The sequence below is a fragment of the Aythya ferina genome (assembly GCF_964211825.1).
Source record: "Aythya ferina genome assembly, chromosome: 23".
Classification (NCBI taxonomy): domain Eukaryota; kingdom Metazoa; phylum Chordata; class Aves; order Anseriformes; family Anatidae; genus Aythya; species Aythya ferina.
This window is the reverse complement of record NC_140321.1, coordinates 7,363,258-7,375,600: the sequence shown is the minus strand read 5'-3', so window position 1 is coordinate 7,375,600 and position 12,343 is coordinate 7,363,258. Positions and strand designations below refer to the sequence as shown.

The 12,343-nt window shown below is 46.1% G+C and overlaps 1 protein-coding gene across 4 annotated transcripts in view; it reads left to right on the top strand.

The window, feature by feature from the left end:
- Positions 1 to 12,343, top strand: part of SKAP1 (src kinase associated phosphoprotein 1) — a 142,902-nt gene that overhangs the window by 20,758 nt on the left and 109,801 nt on the right. For all 4 annotated transcript variants that reach the window (XM_084496571.1, XM_084496572.1, XM_084496573.1 and 1 more), the window contains exon 4: positions 9,614 to 9,730. In XM_084496571.1, the coding sequence (XP_084352697.1) occupies positions 9,614 to 9,730 (117 nt within the window). The remainder of the gene's footprint in view (positions 1 to 9,613; positions 9,731 to 12,343) is intronic.

Below are 12,343 nucleotides of genomic sequence, written 5' to 3'. Positions count from 1 at the left end.
TTTTCTTTCATTAACTGGCATTATACAGTGGCCTCAAGTATTAGATTTATGAAGTAGCTTTTCTATATACAACCTCAAATCTATTGAATTGAACTGAAGCGGAGCTGGATGGGAGATGGAACTGAGCATTTCCCTAACCACTGCTCCCTGGTATTGCATATTTGGTTCATGTAGTTATGACAAGAACAAGTAGCAAATCATTAAAGCAGCAAAAACACCATCTACACTGTAAAGATCTCCTTTGAAGCTGAGGCAGAGTGTTCCTGAATTAATGGAGTGCACAGTGATTTTACTAAGTTTTATTTATAAAAAACCCTCTTTACGTTCATGCCAAGAGTCTCCAGCTCAGTGGTAAGCAGGGTTCATGCACAGAAACCCAGTCTAGATTTATGATGTGTTTGAAAACGCAAGGGAAAAAATATCAAATTGACAATATTTGTAACATATTGTTAAAGTATCTATTCTATCGCCATGCGTGGAATTCCCCTGCTTTATAAACATGAGTGCCAGCTACAGCCCTTAAAATGTCATAACACATAGAGACAAAAAGAAAACAAAAAAACTTTTGTTAGAATGCATTCTGAAGTCCGAGATGTGTTTGGTTGGTGTGTGGAACAGAGTTAATTAATGAAAAATAAAACATACACAAAGGCACATGTTCTTTAACTTTTTTTTAAAAAAAAAAAAAAAAGAAAAAAAAAGAAAAGCTTTAATATCAACACTTCTGACAGCTCCCTTTATCAGCACCGAAGCTTTGCTTCCTGCGTCTCTGAGCATGCAGTTCTTTGCCTCTGCGTATTTATTATATTCTGGGCAAACCATTTTGTGTAGAGAGACAGTACTTTTTGCACAAATGTCTCTTCTGTTTTACAGACTGAGCAGCTGCACAGCTTTGCTTTTACATGGACTTATAAATTATTCTGCTACCTAAAGTGTTGTGCACAAATTTTGGAGGCAAGGAATGATTCTAGCGGTGTAGGTGGGAGGCAAGCATCTGTGCTCTGGGAAGGGCTGTATGGAGGTATATGTACGTTTTTATTCACACCTATACGTAGAAAAGATCAAGAGATGTGTGACTTTGTACCTGTTGGTATTGCATTTCAAGTGCATTTCAGGTGTTCAAAAGGAAACCAAGCCCTGATTCATTACAAAGCTTTGTCGACCTGGGCGTCCAGGTGGAGGTCTGCCCAGGCCACGCGGCACGCCTCTGCTGGTGAGGACAAAACCTGACGGCGTGCATTGGTGTGTGCCAGCCCATGCCCAGCATGGGGCTGACACTGTCTCCTGACCCAGCCTGCTTCCATGAGCACCTGTGAATGTGTTTCTGTATTTATCAGAAAAATGGTTGTCAGTGCACAGTAATTAAGGGGGAGATGGTTACCCGTGACTGAAGCGCTGTATCACAAAGAAATAAAAAGACTTTCCCCTCATTTCTTGAAAATGTTAGGTACTTTGTTTCTTTTTGGTATACTCATTGCATGAAATGAGGGGACAACAAGAGAAAAGTCTCCAAAACCAAATATGTCACCTGACTGAAAACAATAAACCCAGTTTTTCAGTCTTCCCTCAAAGCCAGCAAATGAAGACCTTGCAGAATTTATAAGAGGATTGAAAGAATATGTAGCAGGAACTAGCAGTTGGATTGGGTTATTCTGCAGTCAGCATCAAAAGTTTCCTGATTTCTGTTGAGAAGAATTAGGTTAATAAGGAAGGCTTTTGAACTTCTTTTTAAACCAGCACATTAATTTAAAACTTTCAAACTTCAGGAAGGGTTCCAGGTTTTCATTACTAGGTACTTCTTGGAGAGTGCTAGTTGATTAAGCAAGAAGCGGTGAGTTATGGAATTGCCTGTAGTCTTTTGAAACCCATCTGAATTGTCACACCTTGGGGCAGGGCTTGCCCTCCTTGTGCACTCACATTTAGCAGTGTCCGATGCTTCCCTCCCTGGGGAGGGAAGTTCAGAGCATTCTGGACTCAAGGATGAAGCAATGCACCATAAAGAGGAAAGTATAAAAACGTCAGTGAAGAAGCTAGATATACAGCAGTTTGGGGAGCCCCAATAAGTTAAATATTAACAAGTTCTATTGCTCTCACTTTGGTCAGTTAATAAAATACCCTAATTATTAGGTTGCCTAAATTGCCTGATGCGCAGCTTTAGAGATAGAGAGCCTTCTCAAATGAAACCTCTGTGTTTACTGAACTTGTTTGTGTAATACGAATGTGCTACATCTTTCCTTTATAAAGAAACCTCAGGGGTTATTGTAATGTGCTTAGATGAAAATGCAGCTCAGGCGTTGCTTTGTGTTCATGCAGAATAGGAGAATGTTCAAGAAATTGCCCTCCCCCCCACCCCCCCCACTGTCGGGGATAATGTATGGGAGTGTTCACGTATACCATTACTGCAGCCTCCCCATAATGGGTAATAGACCCAGTTGCTCCGCAAAAAACAGAAAACTTGCATCCTTTTTTGCCTGGTTTGCCCACTATGATGGTTTGGAGCCCTTAGCAAGAGGAGCGCCTTGTATACTTCTGAGCTCCACTGGGGAGTGGGAAATCGGTGCCCCCTGCTTCCAGAGCCTTCCCTGGGGAGTGGGGCTGGAGTGCAGCGCTGGGTCCCGACTCATGGCTCTCCCGAGCCTCCAGCTTGTTTGAATCAGGAGTTTTGAGTCATTCCCCCGTCCCCAGCCCCCACCATGACTTTTGTGCAGCTTTGGTTTGTAGAGCAGTGACCCTGTCGATATAATCCACAAAGCAGTAATTCTGCCCTTTAGTAAGACTCCATCCTGAGACACAACTGTAAAATCACCCTCTGCATTATCAGACAATGCCTGATGGGCATCTCTTCCAGTCCCTAGAGAGCTTGTCATTCTGGTATATGCTCTGGGCTCTTGTCTTTGCATTCACTGTCTGTGCTTTTATTTCCTTAAGAGTGAGTACTGCCGTAGATACGGGCAAGACAGCCTCCTTGTGTCTTGTCATTGGAATATACTTGCTAAACTCCAGCTCCCTTGTGGGTTAGTTCTGCTGCTTGTTCACTTGGTAGGATTTTGGCTGAGAAAATACACTGAACCTACTGACACTGCAACGGACATTCCTCAAAAATACTTGGTCTCCTCCCCTCATTGGTACTAACGATGTAGACATCTTTTTAGATCCTAAGTTGTGTTTGCAGAACTGTTTTGTGAATTATTGCACTGCAGAAGTGTCGGGTGCCACTTCTCAGACGCTGTTTTGCTGTGTTCCTAGCAGAGCTGGTAGCTCAGGAGATGAACTAAAGCGCAGATTGGTGATCTTCCTGTGCCTCAGTGTCCCCCTCCTTTAAATGAAGATTTTGCCTCTTCAAAGAGGGTAACAAGGAATAATTTATTACTGGGCAGAAATACAAATTGTTGGTAGCTTTAGCTTGTTTTGCTCACGTTGGATGGGCTTTGTATTTCACTGATGTGTTACCGGGTCATAAAAGACAGAATAAATCTTGTTTACTTGTTTACATCCCGTGGGAATCTGCCGCTGCTCTGGGTTTCAGGCTTACTCCTAGCCAGGCTGCAGTGCTGTGCTCCCCCTGTCAGGCAGCTGCTCCGTGTTGCTGCTGCCCACTTAAGAGGCAGAATGTGCAGCGCCTTTACTGAAAGGGTGCCAAAGGCTGGGGAGAGAAGCTGGAGGGAGGATGTTACAGGGGGAGGGAGGGAGAGGGCAAACATTCATGGAGAAAAGGAAGGGAAGAGAAAACTGGAGGAGAGCTCAGCTGAGGAGCGACACGAGGGGCTGGCGAGGAAGCAGAAGATAAGGAGGAATGGGAAAGTCGCCGTGTGAGCTCAGCAGCTTCTCTGGCTCCCTAGGTTCGAGGGGGATCTCTAGGCCCCCAGATTGATCAGATCTCTAAGAAAGAGCCTTGTGGCCTTACCCAGGAGACCCGCTGCAGCGTGCTTCCACGCAAGGCCCGCAAGTCGCAAACTTTTTGAATGCCACGCAGGGGGTGGCGGTTTGGGTACGCCGGTGTGATTTGTGTCCAGTACCGGTACTGTCTTACAGTAAACCCATAATCCGGTGCGGGTAGGCTTTGATCTGAATCTCTGCGTGTGACTCGATAACTTCCAGGTCATTTTGTCACAGCAACAACCCCCCCCCCGCCCCCCCCACCCCCTGCTCCCCCCCCGCCCCGTGCCCCCGGCGGGTGCGGGTGCTGCGCGCTGCAGCCCCCCCTGCCGGCAGCTCCGCGCCACTGCAGCTCCCCCCGGCCCCAACCCGGCCCGGGGGCACCCGGGGGTTCCGCGCGCGCCGGGGCCTTGGGTACCCCGTGGTAACCCCTGGGTGCGGGGTTATTTTCTGTGTGTGCGTGGTCTCCCCCACCAAGAAAATACTTGTTAAGCAGGACGAACACTTCGAGACCTGTAGGTGGTAATTTGTCCGTAGTTCGTGAATCGTGCTGCCGGTGTGGGCACGGTCAGGGAGGGGGAGGCCGTGTGCGCGCACCACATGGATGCGCGGTGGGAAGCTGGGGGCTCTCAGGGCCCGGTAACGGGGCCGGGCTCTGGAGAGGAGCTGGGACTGGGGGAAGGTGCCCAAAAACCAACGGCAGCGAAACGGCAGCTATTCGTACGTTAACGGGAGGGGCAAACCACACAAATCCCTGCGGGTGCTTAGCAGCCGATGAAGCCTTTAAGGCATTCAAAAAGAAACATCTTATGTTTTCTAGCACATAAATGCGTTTAAAAAGGTATATAATTTATAATAGCAGTGTTGACAGAGCTTTAACTACAAAAGCTAAGCTGTAATATATTTACATGTGAGTGGTACTTACTGTGTGGGTGCGTCTCTGTTGATGTGTTTCCATGTGATTCTCCGTAATTTCAGCAAGTGATTGTCGTAAGGGATATTAAGCCATAGTATTGATAATACTTTTACAGCTCTGCTTTGGGAAATGCATTACTGCTAAATTAGTCCCTGAAAATCTAGAGATATTAACACTGTTGAGCATGAAGGCAGATGGGATTTTGATCAGAGACCTTTATTTGTAGCATGATCCTAAACAGTCATTACGTTAAAGCAGGAACTTCGTTTCCTTGAATATTAACTGGAGTTGGGGATTTTACTTCCGTGTTGGCATGAACTAGCTTATCATAAAAGTGTAAATGGAACTCGCTTGGTATTGATTTTTCCTGTGCTCTAAAAAGATGCTTAATGAAACTCGAGGTACCTAGATAAAGACCTTCACTGAATGCAAAGTAAGCTTAATTGCAGTTCCCTTAACAAGCTACTGGAGATGATTTTTTTTTCCCCACTACAAAGCAGCCCTTTCACCTATTTAAATTGGTTCTCTTCCTGTGTGTGCCATGATGCGTTAATTCACTTTTTTTTTTTTTTTAAATTATGAGGGCCAAATTGCAGCTTAAAGAAAGGACTTTTTTTATATACATTTTTGTGTGGACAGAAGTTCTTGAAGAGTTTGATTTTTGAGGTCGCAGGAGGTTTTAGTCTACAAAAAGAGTGACAGCTCTCCCCTCATTTTATAGAAGGGGAGAAAGGCACAGAGCCATTTTCTGACCCTGTACAACAGACCAGTTGCAAAATGGAACCCAAACGGAGGTTTTCTTAGTGTTTGTCCTAAGACCTGTCCTCTGCCAGATCCTGCCCGTGCTCTGGTGGAGGTGCAGGGCTGCTCTTCTCACACTCCAGCACCGCGAGCTCCAAAGCGAGCCCAGCGAGCCCAGCTGCCTCTGGTGGGCTCAGGCTGTCCCCTGAGACGGCCGCCTTGGCGCCATTCCTGGTGGTGGTGGCTCGTTCTCCTGTAGGCCCTGCTTGTGCTGCTCCCTCGGAGTCCTGCTAATGCTTCACCGAGTTCTTCACGTTCTCTTTGCGGTCATTTTTTGCCTTGCCCTCAGCCACATGGTGAGCCCTTCCCTGCGCTGGGCCTGGCGCCGGTGAGGCGGCCTCAACTGCGTGGCAGCCTGAGGCCAGGCCCACACCTCGCGGCCGTGCCACCTGCCTGGCGCCGCAGTCCAAAGAGCCACCGCCTCTGCTGCTGGGGACACGCACGGTGCCGGGGATGCACGCTGTCCCTCGGCAGTTTGCCTCAATGTATGTAAAGCACTGCATCTGCGTTAATTACATGTGGTGCCTTCAAGCCTCTCTGTGCTGCTGTGCGAGATACTGCTCCCACAGAAAATGTCAGACAATGAGAAGATGGCACAAGTCCCCCCCGCCCCTCCCTTCCCTGTGCCAACACCATCACAAAGCAAGAAAGGGTATTTAGCACACTCAGGGGTAGCCAAACAGTGCCAGGGGAGCCCCTGGGTGAGGTGTAAGCCCAAGAAACCTCTTGCTGTTACCCTTAGAGTCAGTCTTGCATTCGTTCATGCTCCAAAGAGCGATAAGTTGGGGAATTTTCCTAAGGATTTGAGTAGGAAGATAGAGCAGCTTTGCGTCAGGTGCAGGGTAATTATTTGCTGGAGTTCTTTGCTATTTGGTTTTTATTCCCTGTGTTTTCATTAAAAGCTAATGAGTTTTTTCTTCATTCAGAACAATAGCTTGGCCCCTGACAAGTTGTTGGTTATTTTTTCTGCTTGGACTCAAGTAGCTGTTGCTGCTCCATAAACTTTATGGAAAAGTGGATTAAAGCACAAAAGTTTGTAAAACAAATCCTCATTCCCTTCCATTTGGATTTGCATTAAGTAGCTACGTGTGCAGAGTTTTTGTTGATCCTTGTCATTGTAACTCTAAGCAGTTTGAAAATATTCCTAATACCAACCAAACCAGCCACCTTTGTGCTGATTTGTGTTGCAGCAGCTTACAAGTCGGAGACCTGCTGCGCTTGGCACAATACATGTATGCACACACTGCAGCCTGTGCATATTGGAGTGGGTTTCTGTAGCCTGCATAAAGTTGTGAAAGCCTGGTTTCTAGTCCTCTGGGCGGGGAGCAAACCTGTTGCAAGAATCACAGAATTTTAGGGGCTGGAAGGGACTTCGAGAGATCATCATGTCCAACCCCCAAAAGAAAGAGCACAGCTGTGGTGACAACCCTGCTGTATGGTATTTCATGCCTGGGAAGTGGTCTGCCGAAACAGAGACCTGTGGCTTGAATCTTTCACGTGGTTTATGTGCGTGACAGCTACTCCTGCTGTTAACACCAGTGACTTACTCTTGCACGTAACTTTCCTGATTGGGTCCTTGTTCCTGTTCCAAACGGCTTACTGCATCCATGCATCGATGCGTGAGCTGTTCCTCCCCAGCGAGATGGCTGCACCGTGCCACGCCGCCTCCTGCTACTTGGAAACCATAAACAGTTTGCTCGTTATCGCAATAATGCTGCACCTGTATCTCGTTATAAGGGAACACCTGTTACCTTGATGTTTGTTTGAAAAGCCTGGTGTAATACTGTGCAGTTTGTCTGAAAGAAAATGTTCTTTTAAGGTATCAGGGCTGAATGGGCTCGCGGAAGCTGTCTTCTAATGCTGGCATCTTCACATCACTGCAGACAGTCAAGCCCGCAACGCTGCAGCACGGCACTTAGGCAGGCTACTCATTAGAATGATCGCTGTTTTCCTACGATAGCGAGCTGTTGCTGTTTGGTAGCAGCTTTTTATATAGGCTTTTTAGAGCCTGTTTATTTGAGGATCTCAAAGTGCTACAGTAAAACAAGGAAGAAACATCCCCTTCTTACACACAGCTGAGCACAGCACTGAAATGACTTCTCCAAGGTCAGGCAGTCAGTGGTGCGCTCACGGATGCGCTCCAGTGGCCAGAGTCTGGCCAGCGGAGCAAGGGATTTGAGTCTCTGCTTTTTAATAGCTAATTGTTTTTTCCTCGTGGAGGTGCATGTGTGAATTTCACGTTGTTTTAGCATAGAGGAACGTGCTTTGCTTATCCTGCATGACTTCCCTAAAAGTAGTCTGTGGATGGAAGACCCTCTGCAGTACTACTTCCACTTACCTCTGATCCTGCAGCAGGAATTAAAGCTTGCCCTTTGGGCTGGGGGCCTGCAGCTTTCTCCTTGGCCTGAGAGGTTGGTAATGCAGATGCTGAATGATGCGCCTTCCAAAAGGAGAAAAAATGTTTTCTGAATTTATTTTTTTTCCTGAATCAGATGTTTTGCACTGCATGCTGAGATGGCTGCTGGAAGCAAGTAAACATAGACTTGGGAAAAGATTTGATAATGACATGCTACATCTGAGGTTCTTACCCTGTTAGGGAAGTTAAGAGTGTCTGAAAGGACAAGCTGCCAGAGGCACCTCTCTTATGTCGCTGACTCCCACAGGCCTTTGGTAAATATCACAAAGCCAAATCTTTTTCAAATCTCTCTCTATATCCTTTTAAGACCTTTGAGCTTGTAATATCAGCAAGACTATCATAATATCTGGCACTCATGGTGATCTGTTTTTTTAAGTAACTGTTCTGTGGACAGGCAATCTTGTATGCATTATGCTCTTCACAGCCAGATTGTCCATTTTGGTGAAGGACTGGAGTTCAGCCCTTGAATGCAGACGTAGGGGTCTCAGAGCTCCGTGCTCAGAGAAAGCAAGGGAAGGCTGCAACCTGTGATGTTGAAAATAAAACTTCCAAAATACTATGTCGCCTTTCTTCAGCTGAGGACTTCATAGGGTCTCCACTGTGTTTCTTGCTGGTGGGAGGAAGAGTATTGTAACCTCCTGCTCCAGGCCTTCAATACCCTTTCATCAGTGCTTGATTTAAACTATGGGGTGCAGTTCCTCTGTTTGCTTAGATAAAACTTGTTTGGAACTTAATTTTTAGTGTTTGAACACAATTAACGTCAGCTGAAAACTCACCTTTCTTGCTGTTTGTTGTGTGTTGAAAGAGTAGCCAGCTGTCTTTACCTCTGTTATCAGCAGTCTGGGGCGTGTGTATTCAGGAAAAAAGGCAAAAGCTTGAAAGACAACTCTTCTGCTTTGTGTGAGCTGTGTAGCATTTTCTTCTATGGGTAGGCTACATGTGCTCTGCTTATAGGAAAGTTTTAAGTTAACATCTTTCATTGTAGTTATCTAAGTGCCTTCTGCATAACGTCCAGTATTGGTAACAAATCCATAGCAAAATGTCTGTTCACAGTAAAATTGAGCCCAACATCTCCTATGGGGAGGTAACTGCTCCTGCCTCCACACAGATACATTGCTTTGTCAACTTGTATGTTTCTGTAATTACATGGAGTCAGGATTTTTTTTTTCCCTTACTACCCTCTTATTTGAGGATCTCAAAGATTTTTCCTACAGTATAAGAAGATTCTTCATTCTAGTGAATTTGGTAGTATAGTGCTCCTTTTCACAGATGGATCCTTTTCACAGAGATCATGTACTGAGCACAAGAGCAATGAGTTGAACAGGTTTTGGGGCCAAACTACCAGAGCCTAGTATTTCCAGCCTCCTCCTTGTATGCCCTTCAAGTGTGAAATCCGTACATATGCAGCATGAGTGTTCTTGAAGAAGAATATGCTGCTTGTCCCTAAATGATGAATCTGGCCTTATACCTGGAAAAGTGATTTAGGGTTTCATAGAGAATCTCAGTGGAAGGTGAGAATCAGGAAGAAACACATATCAGCACAGGAAGTAAAATTTGGATTTAGGAATGTCCTCTTCACTAAAATCAAGCTCTCTTCGTTCTAGGAGAGGATCAGCATGATGCTGGCTTTGGGCAAGACAGTTCTGATGAAAATCAAAGCTGGAGTTTGGCCCCTTCCATGACATCTGATGTCTCACTTCCATCAGACTTCCTAGATGATGGTAAGTCACTGATGTTTTTTGAAGCCCTTGTGCGAAGAGGATGGAAAGGTAAGTGCAATTTAACGTGACTTGTTCTGTTTCATCCATCTCATAATGCTGGAGACGTTTTTTTGTTGACTGGTGACTATAATCAATGACCGTAAAATGTTATAGCAATCCCAAATTTAGTTTGGTATTGCTGAAGACAAATGCATGGTGCAAGTTGGAAGTGGTTGTTCTCTTTTGGATAAACAGCAGTGATGGGAAAGAGCAGAATTTGGCAAGTGGCTAGCATTTTCCAAAGTTAACTTGTAACTTCGGGGTCCATTTCTTCTTGGATGCTCAACCTCGCACTTCAAAGGGGTTATGTCTTCTCATACTTTGTCTCACTCCACCTTTTGAAGATTAGACCCCTTTAAATTGTCTTGGCCAGGAGAGCCTTTTTTGGGGACTTTCTAGAACTTGGGAACTGGGGCTCCCTCTTCCCAAGTGTGTAGAAGCACTCCCAGCTGGGAGGTGGACATGAGCTGGCATGCTGAGGCCAAGGGTGTATTCAAAGCATTGAATGCCAGATGGAGGGGAGGTTTTCTGGGCAAAGAGGTGCTGTGATGTTCGCTTCTGCTTGTGAGTGGTGGTTTAGGAGTGATGAATTTGTGATATGCTATTGAAATTGAAGCCTACAGAGCTGAGACGGTTCTGGTCTTCTTAGGGGTTATCTTTGGTCCCTACTGAAGGATTGACTGTTTTGGTCTCAAAATTTGGATTCTCAATCTCCCCATTCCCGCAGAGCTTATTTCTTCCTTCTCTTCCACTTCCCTTGTACTTTCCACAATGCTTTCTTACTCCCCTCTCCTCATTCTTTCTCTTTCAGTTTCTCTTTTCCACCTCTTCCTGCTCAATGTACTCTTTCATGTCTACTCCTACTTCTGTTAGTGAATCGTTGGTCATTAGTCAAGAACACAGAGCGATAAGGATTTATTTGGGATGAGGCCATAAGGGCTGATTGGCACCAAAGCTTCCTTGTGCAGTGCAAAGCACTAGGTGTATTTGCCATCTGTATTGATTCATTTAGACTGATCAGAGACAAGGTTGGTCTGATCGTTAGCTAGTAACTGCAGCATGAAAAAAGGTGTGGAGTTGTGACTTCTTCTAAGAGCTGGGCTGCCCTGGGAAAACTGAAAATTGTCAGGAAACTTAAAATTGCCCTCGTTTGAGTCTGGACCCCCACGTCCTGCGACTTGGGCACGCCAGTCCCTGTAACATTTATCTCAGTGGGCTCTCAGTGAGGTGTGCAGCCTGTCTGCTGCAGAACTGTAAAGAAAGCACAATGATTTTTTTAAAAAAAGAATATGAAGTCAGTCTCATGAGGATTTACATCGTTACTTCCAAGAAGGTGGATTAAGCTAACGGGTGTATCAAACAGCTTTCATTTCTGAGTTAGAACATCCCTTGTGGGAAAATCAGAATGTTTTAGGATTACATGAACTGATTTTTCCTCTTTGCAGGTTGTGTTGGCTTCCCTGCATTGGGTTGCCTTCACCTTTCCTGTGCCCCTTCTTGCTGCCACGCTCCTATTTCTGTTTAGCCAGGAAGGTCCCTGGAGCAGGCTCTCTGACTGTGCTAGCAGTGAGCCTGGCCAACCGTGGCTCCCTGGGGTGCTGCTGTCACACACATAAGTGACCGAGAGCTGCTGCTTCTCAGGTAGAACAGGTAATCCATCTAGCTATGGCCAGAAGAATAAATTGGCCCTGTAGGAACAAACTTACAATTCCTGCGGCTTTTTTCCATCCCTTCTTAGCTCTGTTTTGCAATAAGAGGTTATGTTCTCAGGTGTGTGTCCTGTTAAAGGCTGCTGTCTGTTGCGTTCCCAAATTCCCAAACTTTATTGATTCAAGGCTTTGATGGAAGCAGATCTCTGGCTGGGATGATGCTCACTGCTGCCTCTCCTTACCAGGAAAAACGGGGGAGTGCGGGCAGGGGAATGCCCCCACTGTTCCCTTTCATTTTGAAGACACTTTTCCATTCTTCCCCTGAACTTGTGATGGGAATCTGAGAGAGCCTTTAAAGTTGTCTCTGGAGGAAGGAAGAGGGGCTGTGCGAGTTGGGGATGACTTTACTCAATGAGGCATGGCCCTGCTCTATAGGATTGTCCCTAATGAGTGATTAAGGAGCTAATGTTTGTACAGTGCTGGGAGGCTGTGGAGCTCTGTATAAGTGCAGAGTGCTGTTATGATGATGAGTATTTCTGGTGAGACGCCTCCCATGTCATGCACCCTGCTCAGACCACTTGGAGACTTTTCAAGATATTTTCTCTCTTAATCTGGTAGATCTGTCTGCTGGCGTTCATCGATTTCATTTTGCTGAGGTGTAAGGTACCACAGCTTCCTTGGGGTAGGAGTGGCACATCTAAAATATTGAGCACTTTGAGATATTGCTTCCTCAGTTTTCTGTCTTTTTCATGGCTCTCTAGCAGTGCTTCTCCTACCATCGCCAAGCCTCTGATGTCTTCCTGGAGGGACACTGAGGCAGGAGCCGAGGGATGCGCCCGGTGCCAGTGCAGCCAGCTCACAGGGAGCTGAGGGGTGAGGGCTGCTGCGGCCCCTGCCCCTGCCTGTCTGTGGCTGTGCTGCTGCT